Source organism: Coenobita brevimanus, chromosome 38 (genome assembly GCF_032717465.1).
Source record: "Coenobita brevimanus isolate Jiangsu-jjx chromosome 38, ASM3271746v2, whole genome shotgun sequence".
Lineage (NCBI taxonomy): Eukaryota > Metazoa > Arthropoda > Malacostraca > Decapoda > Coenobitidae > Coenobita > Coenobita brevimanus.
This window is the reverse complement of record NC_136991.1, coordinates 50,448,109-50,470,332: the sequence shown is the minus strand read 5'-3', so window position 1 is coordinate 50,470,332 and position 22,224 is coordinate 50,448,109. Positions and strand designations below refer to the sequence as shown.

The 22,224-nt window shown below is 40.3% G+C and overlaps 2 protein-coding genes across 2 annotated transcripts; both read right to left on the bottom strand.

The window, feature by feature from the left end:
- Positions 1 to 7,023: 7,023 nt before the first annotated feature.
- On the bottom strand, positions 7,024 to 9,891 carry LOC145396528 (tubulin-specific chaperone C-like). Its single transcript, XM_080269906.1, has one exon. The coding sequence runs from the start codon at positions 9,739 to 9,741 to the stop codon at positions 8,728 to 8,730; it is 1,014 nt and encodes a 337-aa protein (XP_080126032.1). The 5' UTR covers positions 9,742 to 9,891; the 3' UTR covers positions 7,024 to 8,727.
- A 73-nt stretch (positions 9,892 to 9,964) lies between these two features.
- LOC145396529 (protein CEBPZOS) lies at positions 9,965 to 17,003 on the bottom strand. Its single transcript, XM_080269907.1, has 5 exons — positions 16,942 to 17,003; positions 14,934 to 15,074; positions 13,795 to 13,839; positions 13,227 to 13,354; positions 9,965 to 10,096 (listed from the first exon to the last, which is right to left on the bottom strand). Exons 2-4 carry the CDS (start codon positions 15,061 to 15,063, stop codon positions 13,248 to 13,250), a joined length of 282 nt encoding a protein of 93 aa, XP_080126033.1. The 5' UTR covers positions 15,064 to 15,074; positions 16,942 to 17,003; the 3' UTR covers positions 9,965 to 10,096; positions 13,227 to 13,247.
- Between the last annotated feature and the right edge of the window lie 5,221 nt (positions 17,004 to 22,224).

Below are 22,224 nucleotides of genomic sequence, written 5' to 3'. Positions count from 1 at the left end.
ATGCAGAGGAGCTACGAAGCCACCACCATCCAACTGTATCGCTTGTTTTGGTATCTAAACACTAGAGGTCGTATATCGTATGCTAAAGTCTGGTATGCAATGTAAGTCGCTAAGGAAGAGGTGCTCGGAAGCCCTCTATGCTAGCTAGAATTCGTCCTTACGTTTAATAATACAGCAGCCAGTCATAGGGTAACATAAATCCTCCAACTAAAAAAAGTTGAAAAAAAGGTGTCCCACTGAAAGGGTTAATCGAAGGGGGACTATGCTACACACACACACACACACACACACAAAACCATCGGCCTATCTTAAATGCTGTTGGAACCAGATTACTGGAAAATGATGCCGGTCACGAAGAGGTGCTATGGAAAGGACGTAGAGCCGTAGCCAACTGCCCTTTTCTCACAACGAATTACATGAAATAATATGGAGAGAGAGAGAGAGAGAGAGAGAGTCACAATTTATATAATCAAAATGTTCTTTACGTCTCCTTGTAAATGTCACTGCATTGGATTTAATTTCTTGTTTTAAATAAATATATATATTAATGCATTTTGTTTTTATCCACTGCCTTGTATCTTAAAACTCATCTGAACGTGAGCCCAGTGGACTGACGGCTGAAGCTGCCCGTTCCCTGCAGTCCACATCCTCCTTTTGGTGAATAGGAAAGGATTTGAGGGACGTTTGTGTAACCAGGCAGCTCCACCGCACGGTTATATCAGTGCCACCACGTGAAGGCGTCCCTCAAGATCATCAAAGACAAACATTATTAGGGATCGTTCTTATGCACCTCTCTCTCTCTCTCTCTCTCTCTCTCTCTCTGCCTCTACGTTCGATCTTGAGAATCCATATATCCTTCATTACCCCCTTCAAGGAGCACACACACAGCAGATTATCCCTTCAAGAAGCACACACACACAGCAGATTATCCCTTCAAGGAGTACACACACAGCAGATTATCCCTTCAAGGAGCACACACACAGCAGATTATCCCTTCAAGGAGCACACACACAGCAGATTATCCCTTCAAGGAGCACACACACAGCAGATTATCCCTTCAAGGAGCACACACACAGCAGATTATCCCTTCAAGGAGCACACACACAGCAGATTATCCCTTCAAGGAGCACACACACAGCAGATTATCCCTTCAAGGAGCACACACACAGCAGATTATCCCTTCAAGGAGCACACATGAAGAACATTACCCCTTCAAGGAGTACACGGAGCACACAACCCCCTTCCAGACGTACACAGGGAGTATATTACCCCCTTCAAGACGTACACAGGGAGTATATTACCCCCTTCCAGACGTACACAGGGAGTATATTACCCCCTTCAAGACGTACACAGGGAGTATATTACCCCCTTCAAGACGTACACAGGGAGTATATTACCCCCTTCCAGACGTACACAGGGAGTATATTACCCCCTTCAAGACGTACACAGGGAGTATATTACCCCCTTCCAGACGTACACAGGGAGTATATTACCCCCTCCAAGACGTACACAGGAAGTATATTACCCCCTCCAAGGAGTAAACAGGAAGTATATATATAACCCCTATCATGGAGTACACAAGAGTACATTACCCCTTCAATGAGCACACACGAGTACATTACCCCTTCAATGAGCACACACGAGTACATTACCCCTTCAATGAGCACAAAGGAGTACATTACCCCTTCAATGAGCACACACGAGTACATTACACCTTCAATGAGCACACACGGAGTACATTACTCCTTCAAGGAGTACACATGGAATATATTACCCCTTCAATGAGCACACACGAAGTACATTACTCCTTCAAGGAGTACAGACTGAGCTCCGTACTCTCGTAGGTTACAGTAAAAAAAAGCTCCTTAACACCTCTTCCTCAACAATTTCTTTTGAATGTGGCTGGTTAACCTTGTGTATGTTATTTATGCAGATATCCCCGTGTATCTTATCTATGCAGAGTAAGGCCATGTTCGAAGGATTTACTCGTATATAACACAGAAGAGAACAGTAGGGTGTACTAAACAAATTAAATACCCGGTAGTTAAGGAAGAGGTGTTACGGAGCCCCAGAGTCCAACATTCAAGGCATACGATACTTCTAAGGTCGAACTAACCCTCCACTGACCTTGGCCTTCAACCTGTTATTCTCAAATTTCTTCTTCCTTGCTTGACCCTCAACAATTCGTTTCGTTCAAATTTCGAAAGTGTTCATGTTGACACTGACCTTTGACTGAATGTTATAATAGTAATAATAATAATAATAATAATAATAATAATAATAATAATAATAATTTGGTGGTTCCATTCAACAGTTTTTCATAATCTTGCTAAGGGATATAAAATATACAGATGTTACGTGTAGCCTATATAAATATGTAAGTTTGAGATTCTTATGCATATTGACTGGGCGAGTAGACAAGGATTGTGGAAAGTATTAATATATGGAGTAAATGGGACGCTGTTGAATGCCGTGAAGAGTATACTGTATAATATGAGGGGGCTAAGGCTGCAGTGAGTGGGGTTAGTTAAATGAGTGAATTTTTCTATTTGAATGTTGGATTAAAACAGGGATGTGTCAAGTCCCCATAGCTGTTCAATATGTATATGGATGGGGTTATAAAAGAGGTACAAAGCAGGGCAGTGGATTATGGAGCGACCCATAATGAGAGAGGGAGGTGTTGGGGAACTCCCAGTCCCTGCATATATATATATATATATATATATATATATATATATATATATATATATATATATATATATATATATATATATATATATATATATATATATATACACTGTATTGTGTGAAGAAGGGGAACTGCAAGGCTTGGTGAATGAGTCTGGGAGTGTGTATGAAAAGGAATCCAAAGGTAAATGTGCGGAAGAGTAAATTTCAGTTATGGTCTTCGAGAGAAATGAAGTCACTGAATGTACAATGAGGCTGGATGAGGAGGAAATGGAAAAGTGATTGAGTTTAAGAGTAGTGTGATGAACAGCGATGGAAGTTTAGAGGGTGAAGTGCTTGAGTTTAAGAGTAGTGTGATGAACAGCGATGGAAGTTTAGAGGGTGAAGTGCTTGACTGGATACAACTGGGAAGAAAGGTTGCTGGTTCTTTGAAAGCAGTGATAGGGTACAGGGAAGTGAGTACGAAAAAAAAAAAAATCGCTGCATGACAGTATTGTGATACCAATTATCAACCCTAACGCATGGAAGTGAAGCTTGGACTTTGTTGGATGGACGCAAGCAAGAATGAGCAGTGGAAATGAGCAGGGGTGGATCCAGGAATTTTCGGTGGGGGGGTCAGATTCGCTGATTCAACCAAAGACTTGGCGCGACATACTGATATTTCAATGTTGAAATTGCCTCTTTATTCAATGATGCATGGACGGTGGGGGGGGGGATGCATCCCCCCCCCCCGATCCATCCCTGGAAATGAGTTATTTGAGAGGAGCATGTGGAGTTACGTGGAGCGACAGACCCGACAAATGAGAAAGTGAAGAAGCGTTGTGCTGCATATGCGGATGTGATAGCGTTAGGAGAAACACATTAAGGTGATTTGGCCATGTGAAAAGGATGGACAACGAGAGGGAGTGTATAATTTTTTTTTTTTGTGTGTGTGTGTGTGTTCGACTCTGGGCATAGGCTTCACAGCCTGCTATCAAGGCCCAGCAGTCCTCCTACATACCATACACCTCTACATGTCACCACTTCGGCGCTAACACCTACCGTCCATATTGAATACATGCTAGGGCTGTCTCATACAGGACTGGTGTGTTGGTATTAGCGGGGGTATTTTTACGACATGTCGGCGGGTCTTCTGGTAGATCAGTAAAGCCTGATTTTAATGAAATTCAAATCCTTAAACTGTTCCCTGCCCCAGCCGGGATTCGAACCTGGGTCCGATGGGACTGCAGGCCACCTCTCTACCGATTGAGCCACCGCCTCAGGGGTAAACCAAAGATGAGATGGAGGGATCGTGTGGAGAGGTATATGAGAAAGGGGAGGGTGTGAGCTGGGAGCAGGGCAGTGAAATGGCGTTGGACGGGCGACATGGAAGCGATTTGTTTGTGACCACCCCTTACGGGACTGAGGCGTTTGGCAATAGACAGATAGAGATTCTCAGCCTACTGTATCCAAAAATAACAATAAGCTTCACCAGATGTTACCGCTTACGCAGATTAGTGCCTGAACTTGGACCACTGGAAATATAATCAGTGGCAGTGGGAAGTGTTGGAATTATTTTCGTATAATTTGTTTCAGAACTGATGCATAACCTTGCCGGATGACCCGTGCTAGGCAGCTCACATAACTGTGACCATGGGTGCTATGACAAGGCAATAGCAGTAAAAATAAAAATTAAAAAATAAAGTATTGAAAGTCCTCTACTAGGAACACTAACGAGTTAAAATACGAAAAACTGAGGTAGAGCACGCATAGTTTTGGAACTGACAAGAAAATTATATTGGAAAGGACGGAAACATAGTGTACTATAAAAGTGAAACCTGAAAAATTAAAACTAGCAATTCTGCCATGAAATAAATACTGAACTGACTTGGACGATGTTATTCCCCCTTGAACCCATTCTTATTTACAACAGCGTTTCATTATAATTCATCCATTATTCCTTAGACGATGGGGCAGCTCTTACAGAACGTTATGTTTCCAGTGCACTGAAAAATGGAATTACTGCAGCCTCTTGCTTCTACCACTGGTAAATTACCCATTGGTCCAATTAAGCTTGGCAGGTGTTGAGGCTCAGCCATACCTTTCCCCACGGTTTGCGTCCGCTATGGACGATCAGACACAGGACACTGTTACTTGAGATGAAAATACGCCTTTATCTCTTCAAAGTCGTTTTAAAACATTCCCAATATGTTTTAGTACCAGTAAAAATTAATGAGGGGAGCTATGGGTGACGCCAGAGTCGTCAACAGCGAAGTAGAAAATTATTGATTAAATGTGCAATATATAATGCCCAAAGCCTACGCTATTGAATGAACATAGACCTTGATGGTTCCCCAAGAAAATTAATCATTACAGTATTAATTAATTAAGTACATGTTTTGACGGTAAAAAGTTGACGTCGCCCTACCTACTGGCTTCCGTGGAGCTGTTGACGTGGTTGTCACTGCTGACGCATTGGCTGAGCATCAGTGTCATCATCCATCACTGTAGTATCCTTCCAGCTGCGCTTGGAAGAGACCTGAGACATCTAAATGTCATCACAGGATAGGTTACCCATTCAGGTGCCGTTATTGTAACGGGTCGGCTAAACTCCTCTTACAGCGATAATGGGGGCGGTTCCCTTCACAGAACATTCCGGGATGTTCGTCTTCGTCCCAGTACTTACTGTACATAGGAATTATTGCCTTTCTACAAACAACTTATTTAATGATCTGAGTAATATTATTATACTTTCTGGTTCATAAGATCATAATTTACTAGCAACTTTTCCAACCTCTAATGATTGTTGTATTAGTTCCCAAAACGAGATAAACTTTTTGTCCAATGATGTTCCGAGAGAAAGGGGGGGGGAGAGGGAGGCGAGTAGAGAGGAGGGATTTTGACCTTCCATGGATGTCATTGCGAGGTACGGGATGGGAGGTGCTGGAGAAGGCAAATCCCCCTAGTTATGACTAATGAACCATGTAACACCGCAGGGCAAGAAAAGAACCTTGGAGAGACTGCTACATCTTGCACCAGAAGCGCGCTACCCTGTGGTGCGGGCTACTGTCGTGAAACGCAAGCGCTACCACTGAGCTATTCTGGCCCCCGCGCTGCTGGAGAAGGTCGCCTTCATGTGGTGGCACCGATCTGCCCAAGCGGCAGAGCTACCAGACTTTATAAACAACCTTAAGTCCTCCTCTATGCCCCGAAAAGAGGATGGTTGACTGCACAAACCGTTTCAGCCTACAGTCAACCGGGTTCATGTTCAGATGAGCCTGGGGCTGGTACTACAGTACCACTATTTCTACTGCTGCGGGAATGGAAGATTGTCTATAAAATTATCAGGATGAATCAATTAAAAAAATGCAATCGGTTTCGAGATTAGTATCACTCACCATCTTCTCATCCTCCATTCCTCATTTATCATCAACCTTTCTTCTGTTTCCTCCTTATCATCAAAAACTAGACTGCCATTATCATCATTGTCATCCTTTTCATAATTCTTCTGTAATCATTTCAATAAAGCTTCCCTCTCATCATATCCATTCCTCATTGTCCCTCATCACTGCAGTCATCAACATCACCTTTCATCATCTTCCATTCTCCTTTTTCCCTCTCCTTATCATCACCCTTCCATACAACCTCGTAACTCCATCCCCCACGAGTGCCTGTGGGAGTGGCCAGGAAGGTGGTGGAATGACTTGTAGAAGTGTGTGTGTGAAGGCAATGTGGTTGGTGGAGGGTGTTAGTTGTGGTAAGGAGTGGTTAGGATGGTGGCAGCTGTGGTAGTTGTGGTTAGGATCGTCGCAGCTGTGGTAGGAGAGGATAAGAGTGGTCATCATTATCCAAGTCCACTGAAGGACAAAGGCTTCTTCCAGTTACCTATTGTTTTTTTTCTGTTTCATCCAGTCCCAGTGTATCTCCAAATCTCATCTTGCCGTCTTGTCCTCTCTCTATCTATCTGGGATTATGATAGTTGTGGTCAAACTGTGGTAGGAGTCCTTAGAAGAGTGGTGATATAAGAATGGATGGAGGTAGTTATGATAGCAGTGGTTGGGATGATGGTAGAAGGGTTATGGTTTTGTAGTTGTTGAGTTTAAAATGACTGTAGTTTGGGTAGGACAGGTCAGACTGCAGTAGGAGGATAGACTGTGGATGGGGAGTTAGAATCTTGGTAGTTGTAGCATTAGCAATTATGACTGTGGCACAGGGGTTAAAATCCAAGAAAAATGGAAACTATACCAACAGGATGTTAATGAAATGGACCATACATTCTTTCTCCATACAAGCCCAAGGAAATTAAGATTCCCACTATTCTGTGCACAATTAGTAAATGAAAATTATCTTGCAACTCACATAATATATTCTTTAACATTACACAGCATTACATTTCTTTTTAATTTCAGCTGGAGTGGCAAATTATGCTTCGGCTTTTACATGAGACAATGTAGAGTATGGTATTCTACAACAATATGTTAAAACATGACTTTCCATTACACGTGTCAGAAGTTTTAGAATGTATGTACATTACCCTCAGCCTGTTTCATGTCTGTTAAAAGCAAAATAAATATGTGCTTACAATGCAGTGTACCAACATTAGTAGATTAAAGGACATCCAATGTTTATTACATGACTCTGAAATAACGATTTGCTACCTGTGACTGTTCATCCATAGCACAGTTGTGATGGTCTTTTCACCATTATGGAACTCGCCCAATATCCGCAGGATATATATAGCTAACCGTGCCCCAAGTAATCTTGGAAGAACACGGTACAGTAGCATCTCACGAGAACAGATCAAATTTTTGCTATTTTGGGGACATTTTTAACCTACTGGGCCTCATTCTTTCATGGCAGACTAAGATGTTACAGGAAAAGTCTGGAGTAACCAATGCTTGACCAAACTGTAACCAATGCTTGACCAAACTGTATATAGCACATATATGTGTGCATAAGTGTTTTTTCATGTATATAACAAATATACAGCAGGAAACTTCAGTAATAAATGCATATATATCTTTAAGCAGCCAAATTTAGTATTACATTAGTGAAAGCAAGCATACTTTGTAGTCTCAGATTTGCATAGCTGCCGTGGGACTTTTTCCAAATATACTGCACTGCACAGTAGTTTGGTTAATAATGGAAAATTTAATCATACAATAGTGAGACCTAACTTTATCAGATTTTTGTTGTTTTCAGACTAGATCTTAATTAGTATGCTACAGTGAGGGCAGTCAGCCGCATATCCTGTGTAGAAATATGAGGAAAACCTTTGTAAGTACTGCTACAGAAATCTTTGTTTGAATATCATATGTTGGTGGCATCCTCATGCTGCTAGAGTTATACGGCACCCAACATTACTATCAACTGCTGTCAACAGGTGAAATAAGGCTTACACGTGAATGCATTGGCCAAGACCTTGAAAAATATAAACACAACTGATCCCATCAGTGTGAAGAGCTATACTTATCACAGGTTTAATGTGAAATGCTACTATCATATATGTTCAACCTCTACAGTTTTAGCCGAGTTTTCAGAAGCCTAGAATTATGAACGTTTTACTTAGGATGGATGCATAGCATACTGCAATGGAATAAGTGTTAACTCTAATTTTAGTTTTCCTGTTTCTGATTTCAACCCAATCCCTCATCCTTTTGAAACAGTGGGAATCTGCGTTATGATGATGATATTACGTTATTTGAGAGCATTAATTTGTAGTTGCATTAGGTACTTGCAACTCTAACACCTGCCATGATTCTCACCTGTTACACAGAGCTACGATAGACCTTGCATGCGTCATTTATCCCAGTGTAACCAAAAAACTTTATTTTGTGACTAAATTTTACATTATTTTTTTTCCCCATAAAAGTTTTAACTTCTTTACTCTTGTATATACTCTTCCATTTTGTTGATTATAAGTCATTTTTCTACATTACCAGACTGTAAATGGTCATATATCCTGTTCTAGGATGCTCTGGAGGATAATTATTATTCCAACCATCATTTTTATGAACAAAAATATGTACTGTAAAAATGTTAACTGCTAAACCACTTCACTCACTCCAGCCAGTTCTTAAATCTCTCAGTTTCTGGGATGACTGACCAATTGGGTGACTCCTCATTTTCATTCAGCCAGTGGAAATCCTCAATCTTGTCCCAGCGGTTAGTATCGGGGGCCAGGCCACTCCGCCTGAAATGCTCTGCCAGCTCAGGGTAGTCTAGATTGTAGGGGGCCACCTGTACCTTCTGGCAATTTTCTATTATTGCAGCGCCAGTAACATGGAGGTAGAACTGAGTGTTTACCGTGTTGTGTATACGCACTTGTTGACAGGCCATGATAAACTTGCAGTCAGTGCAGTCCTTGATGAATGCTGACCTTGATGTCGGCCCAACAATCACCGTACAACCATGGAGTGAGGCAAACTGCAGAGTGCCAGGGTTCCCGAGGGCAACAACTCGACACTCTTGCAAGTTGTAAAGGTTTAACTGACGGTTCTCCACCTCCTCAGGAGATTTTGTCAATATCTTGTTCTTCTCATCCTTGAAGCCAAAGAACTGTTTTTCAATGAGATCAAAAACACTGTCCTTCTTATCCTTGATGCTGCTATGATCAATGGTATCCTTTTTCTCATCCTTAGATTTACTGCTCTTCTCAACTCGCTTCTTGCCAAAGCCAAATTTCTTTTTTGGCTGCAGCTCATCAATTTTGTTGTGAACTAAAGCACCCACATCCCTGAGTTCCTCCTGTGCGATTTTAATCTGAAAGGATGCAAGGAACATGCTCGACTCATTTAGGAACTGCTGCATCTCTTGTACATCCTTCACCATTCCATCCAAGAAACTCACTAACTCAGCTTTATCTACACTCCCCGCCTCCTCTACCTTGGCCAGCACTGCAGTCCTCATTTCTTGGAAGGTGCGGTGAAAGTAATCTGCACTTTCCGAAGACGCAGCCTGGCTTTCTTTCTCTTGGCGACGTTGTTCAGCCCTCTGAGCAATATCATCTGTTCGCTGCTTCATACGCTCCAATAAGCTAGGTGGAGCATTGGCTGAGGACTCAAAAGCATCCATGTTGAACTAACTACACTGACAATTACTCTATAACTGTACACACTTCACCAATATTACATCTACTACCAACAAATCAATATTTACACCTTTAACTCTCTATACAGTACACTCCCTATATACTGGTAATAACAAGGGGATAAGATATATATACTGTACACGGCCTGGAAGAACTTCAGGAGGGTTGAGACTTAGGAGCTGGTGGTAAGTTCCTTTTCTCCTGAACCTGCCTGGCTTTTTCTGCTGCTACTTCGGGTGAATCTCCTGCTGCAGAATGTTTCAATACTTCCATAAACGCAGCTGTTCGTTGTTGGGCAGCATTCTGGTAATCCTGTTGCTGGCCCTCGGGTAGATCCTACTGAACAAAGGATAATATGATTTGTGGTGACTAACAGTAACAACATTGTCTTTAAACCACCCTACAAAGCAAGTAAGAGTATTATATTAGTAATCTGATCCAAATATTATAAAACAGTAAAGACAACCCCTTCACCCAAGTATATCCTTCTTAAGACAAATAAAACTATCCATTAGTATGATGTGTAAAGGGTTAAATTCCCCCAGTCTCCTGCACCAGATATCCCCTATGTCAGGAATGCTGCAGCCTTGGGATTAAATATTATGACGTGTATTTTGCTCTGAGTAACACCCAATGATTCACCTGCCAGTGGAAAACCTCCCGACATCTGACGGCTCATTAGCTAACTTGATTTAACTCTTAAACCTCAGGGATGGCTTATCTATACTGTAGCTAATGCCTGACACATTTTTGTCACTGAAAAAACTGTCAAGGTTTTGAAGGTTAAGAAAAAATAATGGTGTCAATATGACAATAATAAACACAATAACAACTATAAAACATAATCTTGGTTTTCAAATAAAGTTATCAGGTGAAAAGAAGTTAGAATCTGCTTTCCTCACAAAATATATGTCAAGACAAGTGAGGCATTATTTAGGTGAATGATTATATTTTGGAGTCATTTCTCTACAATCATTTATTACCCTATATAACAGTATCAACTATTCTCACTGGTAATGATACTGTACTACTGCAGCTTCAATCACGTCTGGTACTGCCTGTGTTATGCTCCTGATATCAAGAGCATTTATTAAAACCTCCTACTACAATTAAGGATAACAATTCATCTGGTATGTAAAATCAACGGAAACCTACTGGGAAGGGAAGGAAGAACTGTAAGTAATGACTGGAGAGGCAGAAAAATGTAGAGAGCAGGTCCTAGAATAACTGAGGTAAAATACATAGTAAGTTTAAGGACACACTAAAATAAGTAAATAAAAAAAAAAGTTGCTATGAAAGGTGCATGTGCGCCTAACCTTGCGTAGGGCTTCAGGGTCCCTCTCCACAACTTTCATGAGGAAGTACCCCACAGCAGTGAAGCCCGAAATGTAGTACAAAGACTTCAGGGCAGACATATTCACCACGTTCTGCAACCCTAAACAAACACAAATGATATAGTACAGCTAATTTACTTTATTTTATTTTTTTAGAATACTTAATGCAACTAGTGGGAAAAAAATGCCATACACAAAGTACTCTAAAGCATGGACAACACAAAAAATTTTCTTTTATGACAGTGAAATACATTAACTATGATGGCTCAACTATGGCTTCTGAAGAAACTCTCCTATTTGTATATCATGTATTATGGTCAGGTGTAGAAAATGTTACTGCTGTTAGACTTAGTAATCAAATGTTTAAATTTTAAACTGAAGAATACAGAAATGTAAAAATACTGAATTCACTACCACTGCGAAGATGCTGTTCAATATATACTTGTCCAGAGACTACAAATGGCTCAACAATACATGAATTGTGTGGCGGCATTAAACATTATCTCTCTCTCTCTCTTTTTTTTTTTTTTTTTTTTTTTTTTTTTAACAGGCTTCTGAGGTGAAGCCACAGTTCTGTGAGGCTTAAATGATACGTACAGTACTTACAGTACCGTATATGACTGAGTGGCACATTTCCCATGGCATGCTGCTGATAGTTCTTCCATTTTCTTAATTTGTCTTTCCCTATTTCCGAATCCAACCTCCCCCATTCAAAGAAGGTTAAAATACTGGCAAAATTCATTATGATGATGTTAATGATGATTAGCAGTGACTGAAGTGGAACTAAACCCCAGCTATAACCACCCCACCTCTTATGACAGACCTACTGCACAAGGAAGAATGTAAGTCAAGTGCTTTGACTGACCCTTAATAAACCCAATTTTAAGGTGGCAATGTTAATAAAGCTGGTGGTGAAGTATGGCTCCCAGCAATGGGAGTTAATACATAACCACACCTTAGTCATTTATAACCTTCCATGAAATCTGTCGATACTACAATCTACATTCTGGATACAAAAGACTTTCCAAGGCCATGGCTGTAAGAATTATACATCAAATAAAGCAAGGGTAACTGTGTAATGAGTATTATCTCACCAAGCATGTTTTAAAATGTCAGGGATCGGCTGCCACATAAAGCTTCAATTTACAAAACATGGTTCTGTCAAAACTGGGGCTCACCAAAAATACAAACAAAGAGCTCTGGTATTAAGTCAAGGAAAGTGTTATACTGAGTTTTTATATCAAGAATTAACTCTACAGCCTATGTACACAATGCTGAAAACATTCTCTCACACAAGCAAATCCAATATTCTCATTTAAACCACTACGAACAATCTTGTTGTCATGCAAAGGACTGTAACTCCCTTTTATTATCAAGTACAGCAGATATAAAGTTCAACATAACCAAAGGTACAAAACACACAGGCCATAACATTTCCACTCATTGTACTACAGTTGGGGTCTTCAGCTGTGGGGGGTTAATAATAGGACAAGTATATAACTGGTAAATGGTTACCAGGTATACACAAAAATGTATATACTGTACTGTACTAGTACTGTGCTGATACAGCACAGAGAAGACAGTGTTGCTGAAAAATAAAAATGCACACTTGCAAAAGGGAAGACAAACAGAACAGAACAGGACAGAAACACATGAAAACACAAAAGATGGAAGTCAATATCACAACATAAAAAAACTCCAACACATACATAACAGTAAGTCCTTGTTATAAGACACTTTATTTGATCATTTTTGCTGATGTCTGCAGTAAATAAAAGAAGTTAACTACTGCAGTTCCACTGCTACCAAATTGATTTGCCAGCTTTCCCATGAAGAATGTAAATATTAATCCCGGGTACCTATGTCTGTGAGGTGGAGTCAGGGTTCTGAGGGCTTGAAGAGTCAGTGAATGAGTGTGCTTCATTTAACCGAGTAGACTTCTAGCTGTTTTTCTTGCTCTCTGGCCCCTGCCTCACCCTATTCATAAGTGAGGAGAGGTCTGGATGATAGAAGTTGTGATGTTTTGGTAAACATCCGTGACTTTAACAAAGACTTCCTGTACCCACTAAACAGTACATGCAGCTACTGATACTTTCCCCTACTGAAAACAATACCACAAACACTCACATACTCACTGTGATCTAATGCTCGTTGCTCTAATCCTCCTTGATCTGTTTCTGTTTCTGCTGCACTGCCCACACCGCCTGATCTAAAAGTCGAGTCTGGTCGTTTTTGTTGAAAAATTCACCAACAGAGTAGAAAACTGAAAGAGAAATTGCAATGTCTGGGGCAACAGGTACATTTATCAACTTAACTTCTTCGGAGTACAGCATTGGGTATGAAAATATTTTTTCCTTGCTGGTACTAGAATATATTATTCAGTTAAGAGAAAACCCTAGTACCGTACTATATTGCAGTTAGGGTTAAGTAAGTTGAAGAATATTATATCTAACCCTAGCAGTTTAAAAAAAAAAAAAAAAAAAAAAAAAAATCCCATGAGCTGAATAAAATTAAGTGGTGATAGCAACAGTAAAACAGGAATGACATTCTTGGGCTGAATGGGTCAGTGACAGCAAGAAATACTGCAAATGGACACAAATACAACACAACAGATGCACAACATGATATATCAACAATCCATGATAATTCAGTTTGGGCTAAACGAAACAGAAACCAAGGGCTCTGGTACTTCCTCACACTCACCTTCAAGACCAAAACTGTAGTTGTTGTTCATGTAATATCGAAAATCTGAAAAATACACAACACACCATTAGTTTATTTCTCAAGTCTTATACAGGGGATTAAATCACTCTCAAATAGTATTGTAGCCCATACAAAGCTAATGGGCAGAATGTGAGAAATTATCCTGACAGTGGGAAAGGTTATGTCACAGATTTCTATAACAAGTATGTCTGTGTGTGCATGTATGTGTAATGTGTCTGTAATGGATTTCTTGTACACTCTTGTAATGGCCAGCACACTCAACCACCTGCAGTTCATATAACGCTACGGTAACTACCAACTATACAGTATACTACACTCAAACTTCCACATTTTTTTGTGCTGAAGTATACCACGAAACCACTCACTACGCTGGGTGGTAACCATATAACCCAACTATGACGCCTGGTGGTTTGGTGGATATTTAAGGCACTCCAACCGGACTGAGCCAGTGCATGTTTATATCGAAGGGATGGTTGTGGTCTACTGCTCACGTAATGCCACTCAGGGATGTGTGAGGCTGGTCACCCTCATCTTAAATGTTAGGACAAACCTACATAGCCCCAGTCTCCTTCACTCCTCATGGAGCAACATAGGATTAGATGATGTATGTATGTATGTACAGTGTAAACATACCTTCCAGGCTAAATACCAGTGCTCTACTTTATAATAAGTATTCCAATGTTTTGCAATTACAAATGACTTAATCCTTTTAGTATGATGGTGTACTTTGTGTGCCTTATTTTATTATCATGCATATTCAAACAGATGAACTGCAATCACACAGTAAACAGTGTTTACTGTGACATACAACAGTGTGTCATCAACAGAGGGTCCATTTCAGACTAAACCTCTCATATGTTCACTAAACATTAAATGCATTCCAATTTCTGTTTATCAGTAATATGTATAATGTAAGTCAACCACTTTGTGATTTACTATGACTGTCCAGACAATTTTATTCAGCTTATGGGAGACCACTGTGAATGAAGGCACTGAACAAAGTGGAGTACAGTAACATACAATAAAGTATGCACTGTGCTGCAAGTCATAAAATTACTGAAGTAAAAAAAATAAAAAGAATAAAAATAAAGCATGCAGTGTTATATGCAATGCCTCACCACGGTCAGTGTTCATGCGGTGGTACACATGGTAGATCCCGGCAAAGATTCCCACTTCAACTGCCAACAAGACCGCTGCTCCCTTCTTTACTGCATTAAATATGGGAGGAGAGCTTGGACGTTTTCTCATCTTAGCTCCTCCTGGAAGTTGTAAAGCAACATCAACTTTGGTATGGTAACTCCTTCATAATTAGGCTCAACATGTACCACCCATCAAGACAAACATTAACTGTTTAAGTCAGTGCAGTTTGGCCTTTGCTTATGCGATAATTTGGACAAGATATTCACATGTAGGCTACTGCTATCTTGTCAGCCAATATCGGCCTCCATGAATATCAAACTTTAACATGAAACAAAAATTACCTCACATTACCCGACAAACACAGGGGACCTAGAACACCAAATGAGTGGTATAGCAGGCATACTTTAAGTATCATAGCAAAATAACAGTTCTGAAAGAAACGATTGTTGATTCAGGCATCTCACACCAAACTTATACAGTAAATTATTTAACTGCATAATAAGGTCAGCACTGCATACAGCAAGCACCTATATGAACTAGCTAACCATATGACTGTACCACAAATCTGTGCTGTGTTAATTATACCACACATTACAGAGGTTCACTCTACAACGTGGGTCTTCACACATAGCCACTACAAGGAAGTAAGGGAAAATTATCCAAGGCCACTCACAACATGGCTAGAGTAAAATAAGAAATGAATAAAAACTATCATTGCACACATATTTAATACTAGCAAAGAGACATACATTACTGGTGCTGCTGTTACCTCTGGCTCACGTGGACGTGAACCCAGTGGATTGCGGGAAACCAGCCATGTCAACCAGACGTCCCCAGTATCCATCAAAACTACCTACCCTTTTTGATCCCCATCCTACCTCAAACCCATCAGCTGCAACAATAATCTAAGCGGTGAGTAAAAAATGTTGAAATATAGGAGAGGGAAAACCACACCATATCTATTAATAAATGGGGTCACTGCAGGCTATATCTAATACCTCCAGTAGGGAAAATTTATCTTAGCTGAATAAAATCATTGACATAGCAAAAACTGTGTAGCCTATACCATTAAAAAAAAAAAAAAATATATATATATATATATATATATATACTGCAGAATTTAAGCTTAACAGAGAAGGACAAACATTTTCCCCATATGTTTTCACGTTTTTTATTCATCCTTTTGATCAGTAAGACAGTCCTGTATCACTTTCAATTTAAGGGCTTAAGTTTCGTACCCAACACCAAATCTGGCATTTTCTGCTCTAAATAAATACATTACTGAAAACAGGGGGAAAAAAATCTATAACAAATATAAATGTTAAAATTTAGTACAATTATATCACAGCCTCTCAAGGAAAAGAAAAAGAAGCAGGATGGGTGAAAGCTCAATATGGGAGACAACGCAGGGTGAAGGAACATGAGAAAACATCAAAATCTATGTGGAATTATCTGGGCCAACATTGCCTGTATGGGTTGGATTAGGTTATCAACTAATTTTGTATAGAAAAAAAAGGCAGTGCAGAACCCAACCCAACCTACAATAAAACTACAGCAAACCTAACATATCCTGGCACAACCAAACCTAACTCATAGGGTCTGTGTTACTCCTGATAATTACCCTCTCTGAATCCAGTTCAGTAATCACAGTGGCAATCAATTATTACCCGATTAGGCTAATTATTCTGTAAAGTATCGGTAATTAAAAAAAAAAAGGTGATACCGCCCACGCCTACATTTATCCACTGGCCTGATCTTTTAATTTGTCCCATACTATACTATGATAGCACTGCTTGTATAAAGATCACTGAGTACCATTTAACAGTAGTTACTATAGTCTGCACCTGCATCAAATACCTGACTACAGATTACGTCATACTGTCTTCACAACCTTGTAAAATCATCACTGCTTCTACTGAGGCATGGCTCCACATATTCTTTACATTGAAAATGACATCTATGAGGTCATAATAGGCCTATTCTTACCATTAGCTCGGAAAAAATAGGTAAAAGTAAGAGCCACACCACTCGTACGAGAACTTTGTTGACGATCGTGAATGCCTGTGGGTACCGAGCTTAAAACATTTATTTCTTATTCTCAACAAAAAGCTATTTAGCGTAAAAATTTTGGATAACTGTCAAGTAACAATATTTGTTATTTCTCATTCGTCGCCATCATAGAGAGGGACGCCTTCAGGCGGTGGTCCCGATAAGGCAGCCGCTCTGCTGTACTGTATTAAGACTAAGGGGATTAATCCCCAAGCTAGACCTCATCAGATCATATAGCCCTGCTAGGGCCACAGGAAAGCGCTACCCCTCCCAACACAACTGTACTGTATTAACGTCCCTCGTCTTCCTCCTTATCCCCCTAAAGGTGGTGAGATTAACGAGGTGAACAACTTAACCCTGCAGTCCACTGGGTTCACAATCAGATGAGCTACTTCAACTAGAACCACACTAGAACTATCGTCATCCTATCTATCTGTCTGTGTATGGCCAGACACCTTAGTCTTAAATGAGATAGGCACGAAGATAGCTTCCGTGCCACCATATCCTCCGCCATCACGCTGCCCCCCCCCCCCCACGCCACTTAATTCACAGTCCCACCTCATCCTCGGTCTCCCCATTCCCAGCCACCTCACTCATATACGCTCCTCTCCATATTGCAAAACCATTTTAGGGTACTCCTAGCACTTTCCAGCACATTCACATCAATGTCAAGCCACTTAAATCTTCCACATTTGTCTTTCTGTCTTTCCACTTGACTCTAAATGCTCCTCTCAGCTGACTCATTTCCAGTCCTCTCATCCTCAACTTGTATCCTTTCAACAAATTCCAAGCTTCACATCCATACATTAAAGTGGAGATGACAATAACGTCCTGTGATTACTTCTCTACTTCAATGCTGAGATCCCTATTCTTTATCACTGGAAGAGGGAAGTGAGCATGGAAGTAGTTGTAGCAGTACTTGTTGTTGCTGTTGGTGGTGGCTTGCAGTCCACCATCATCCCTTTGTGGGATTGGGAGTTGAGGGATGCTTCTGTAACAAGGCAGCTCCATCACCTAGCTATATTAGTGCTACCATGTGAAGGCTCCCCTCTTCAGCAGTGCCCAAAAGTAATTATTGCACATCATTATTTTGATCCCCTAATGACTTCTCTACTTCCATGCTTTACCCAACTGAAGTTTCTTATCTTTACTTGGCACTGATTTTCATCCTTTTGCAACGTACTTCATGAAGGCCAGTGGCAGAAAATGATAATGCTATGGCTCCACATCTTTTCCATAGCATTTCTTCATGACTAATATCAGTTCTTAGTGTTAATCCACTGTTACAAGAGATTAGCACTGATATAATCATGCATGTCCAGTTACAGCATACATTGTCTCTAACCTCCCTCTCTGTTCCACAACGGGAGGATGGTGGACTTCAATAGGTAGCCTGCAGTCCACTGGGCTCATGTCCAGATGGCCCAAGGGCCACAACAGGAAGGTGAACAGCATTGCAAAAAAAATAAAAAAAAGTCCATGATAAAGCATCAATACCAGGAAGCAAGACCAATGAATGCATGTGAGTCAATGGCTGTGGTGGTCGTGATGGTGGCGGTCAGGTGAATGGGTCAGAAGGCACAAAATGGTGGTGACCTTTTTTCAAAGTCTGAGATGATATCCTCAAACATAAGAACATATCATAGAAAAGGTACTGCCTGTTGTGGATCCTGCCTCACTTTGTGGGAAGGTCAGACTGCTGATAATGGTAATCATCATTACCACCCTGCCAATACTTCCCACTTGCATATAAGGTGGGGTATCTAAAGCAAAACTCTCATATCTCTTTAGAGGCAATGAACTGAGAAGAAATAAGAGCACATTTAAAACCTTACCCCTCCTTTTTCATAGGAGGCATGAAATTATTTGCCACATAATGAACAGCGGTGGGTCTCAATGTTCCTATGCCAATAAAAAGTGTGGGTTTCCAGCTTCCATCTCATGCCCCTCTAACAACTTTTCCATCAACCAGGTATTCTGGAAGTAGGGATCTTTTTCCTTAACTACCAGTGATTATAAACTTCCACAGACAATACCGGTACTGAATGTGCACTTAACATCATTATTACAGTACAGTAGTTGTAAAGGTCTCAGATCCTGATATTCTATCTAACGGACTCTAACACTAGCTCACAAGCCTTCCTTAACACTACAAATAACAATCCTGTAGATAAACAAAATGTCTTGTTATCAGCATGGCATGACTGTAAACCTATAAGGCCTTTCAACCACATGGCTTTGGGGATGCAGAAAACTAACATGAATCTGTGGAAAAGCGTTCTAATAATCCATCCATCATCCAATTCCACGTTGCCCCATGAGAAGCGTAGAAGCCTGGGGCTAGGCAATTCGGTCTTGACACTTAAGATGAGAGTGACCAGCCTCACTCATCCCTGAGTGGCATTACATGAGCAATAACCCCAACCACCCCTTGGATATAAACCTTCACTGGCTCAATCCGATTGGAGCGTTGTAATTACCCACTAAACCACCAGGCGCCATAATTTGGTTATATGGTTACCACCCAGCGTAGTAAATGGTAGGTGGTGGCGACCATCATCCACTCACTTGATGTAGTGCTGCCTACTCCTTCCTTAGCCTTTATCTTTCTTTTTCTGTGCCTGCCCTCCTCTCTTCCTATTTCTCCATTCTTTCCTGTCACTTCCTATTGCTTTTCTTTCCTTTACAGGTGGCTTTACATTGAGTGACAAGCCTAATGGTTTCCTGTAAGCCAAGAAACCATTTACAACGCTGGGTGGTAACCATATAACCAAACCATACGTGCTCCCTACGTGTCAATAAGTGGGTTGATGGAGGGTTAGTGCCTCTCCCCGTAAAACAACTGACTCAAAGTCAAATGGCCACCCCTTACGGGATTATGGCGTCTGGCAATAGATAGATAGATAGGTTACCACCCAGAATAGTAAATGGTTTCCTGATGTACAGGAAACCATTAGGCTTATCACTCAGTGTAGAGTCACCCATAGGCAGAAGGAAGAGGAAAGAATGAAGGAAAGAAAGACAAAAGAGGGAATGTAGTCACCCGTAGGCAGAAGGACGAAAACTTTACAAATAACACATTAGGAAAGCTCATCACACAAAGGGAGCAAATTTCTCATTTATTTGCATAAAAGCAGTAAAGGCACCTGAAATGACATTACTCTCAAGGTGCTGTGTGTACAAGGTACAACAGCAGAGGACCATTCCACTGAGATAAATATTAACCCCATCTGCCCAAGGATGCCATTTATTCTATTCCAGTTAATCTGAGCCTGATGGGATAAGCATGCCAAATTTAAATTTTTTTACTAGAGTTAGAAAGAAAGATATTGCACCAACAAAAGTACACTGCTTATCACCTCCTAATTTTCTTAATTGAGTCAGTTCTTCCTTACAGCATTTAATGGACTATGAATTAAAACATCTTCAGAGTGAAATCTGTTGCAGAGTCACCTGCTCTTTTTCAATAGTGTATTTCATAATTATGATATCAATCCTAGAAGTCTAACACAACCATAAAACTATGATGAAACTGTACTGTACAGTGAGCCCTCGGTAGTAGTAGTAGTTGTTCCCTAGACAGTCTGGCTGAACAGCCTCGAGTCCCTAAGGAATGCCACAGCCGAGACTGGGTTTTCCCACAGTGCTCTCAAGGAGTGTATGTTGTGTTGTTGGAGTGTCTCAAGGAGTGTATGTTGTATTTGTGTACGATATCGTGTGCAGGGCATTGTTTTGATATTCCTTGGTGTGTGGATGTGCTACCATGTAGTGTAGTGGATGGTGTGGGTTTGTGGAGGCTGCGGCAAGAGTCTGTGTCTCTCATGTCTTGATGATCCTTGAGGACTTTAGTTTCTTGGTGCAGGTGGTCTGTAGGTGTAGTAGCTGTGCAGCTTGTGATTACTTTTAGGGCCTTGTTCTGTATGGTCTGTAGGGTGTTGTAGTGTGTTTCAGCGAGATTAGAAGCCCAAGTGGGGCTTGTATAATTCATCACTGAATGCATACACTGCTTGAATACTGTGGTATACAAATGTTGTATGGGCAAGTGACCTTAGGGTGCTGAGTCTTGGTGTTAATTTATTTTTAATGTTTGTGATTTCAATACAGCTGCCTTATTCTAGGGAGTTATCTTGTTTACAAAAACTGAAATAATCAAGTATTGGAAAACCTTCACAAAAGTTCACTTGCTACTGTCCACTTGGTAAGTCACCTTTTTTCTCCTACAACTGTATCAAAATTATACCCTAAACAACACATATCACACACAATAAACACAGGAGACAACTACTGTACACCTGACTGGAATGATGTAACACTCAGCTCAACCCAAGTGACATAAAAATGGCCCAACATTATAGCTCTTTAGCACATCAATGAAGAAGGCAACACAATTTCACTTCTTGTGCTAATGAAAAAACACAAAAAAAATTAAATGTAACAGGGGTCACTGTACATAAAACATGCTATGTATATGTTGAAATCTGCCATTTATCAAGAATTTTTATAAATTAAACAGCAAACTATTGGAAATTCAGTAATCTCCATGCTCACCTACTTCCAAAGGAGCATTACATGCAAATTTTAAAGACATTTATACCCATGTAAAATCTGATTTACATAAAACACTCCAGGAGTCAGACACCTGAAATACTGCAATTATGTAAGGCCATGAAAATATCTGTGTGTATCACCCAATCAAATATTTGAATCTGTAAATGAAATACCAGTTAACTCCAGGCAACTGATAGCGAAGCTTTAACCTGGTAACAATGTGTGTAACATGTTGCTAACACCAAGACAATCAACAATCAAACTATTTTTTATACGTTATGAACAATCATATCCTCTTAACTTCATCAAAAGATAAATTATGCACATGATTCATCAGACTGCAGAAAACTCTTGCATGCCTCTTTAGCAAACCTGGGGAAGGTTTAGTGTAAACATAACTGTACTCATCTGACCTCTCACTTACGAGCTGAACTTCACACCAAAACAGCTAGGAAGCAACAAATACAGTTTAAATAAAAAATTAAAATGGTTAGGAAGTAAGAAATACTGTTTAAATATAAAATTAAAATGGCTAGGAAGTAACAAATACTGTTTAAACATAAAATATGAAACCTCTTATCTCCTAACACCAAAATATTGGGATGTAATATGAGATCAAGACTACAAACATTAGTGCTGCCATGTACACTGCTTGAAAAACTAAACCTTTCC

Coding starts and splice junctions, on each gene's coding strand:
- LOC145396529 (XM_080269907.1), bottom strand. CDS start 15,063: ATGAGAAAACGTCCAAGCTCTCCTCCCATATTTAATGCAGTAAAGAAG. Junction 13,840..14,933: donor CCGCATGAACACTGACCGTG/GTGAGGCATTGC, acceptor TGTATTTTTCAG/ATTTTCGATATTACATGAAC. Junction 13,355..13,794: donor CTACAGTTTTGGTCTTGAAG/GTGAGTGTGAGG, acceptor TTTCTCTTTCAG/TTTTCTACTCTGTTGGTGAA.
- LOC145396528 (XM_080269906.1), bottom strand. CDS start 9,741: ATGGATGCTTTTGAGTCCTCAGCCAATGCTCCACCTAGCTTATTGGAG.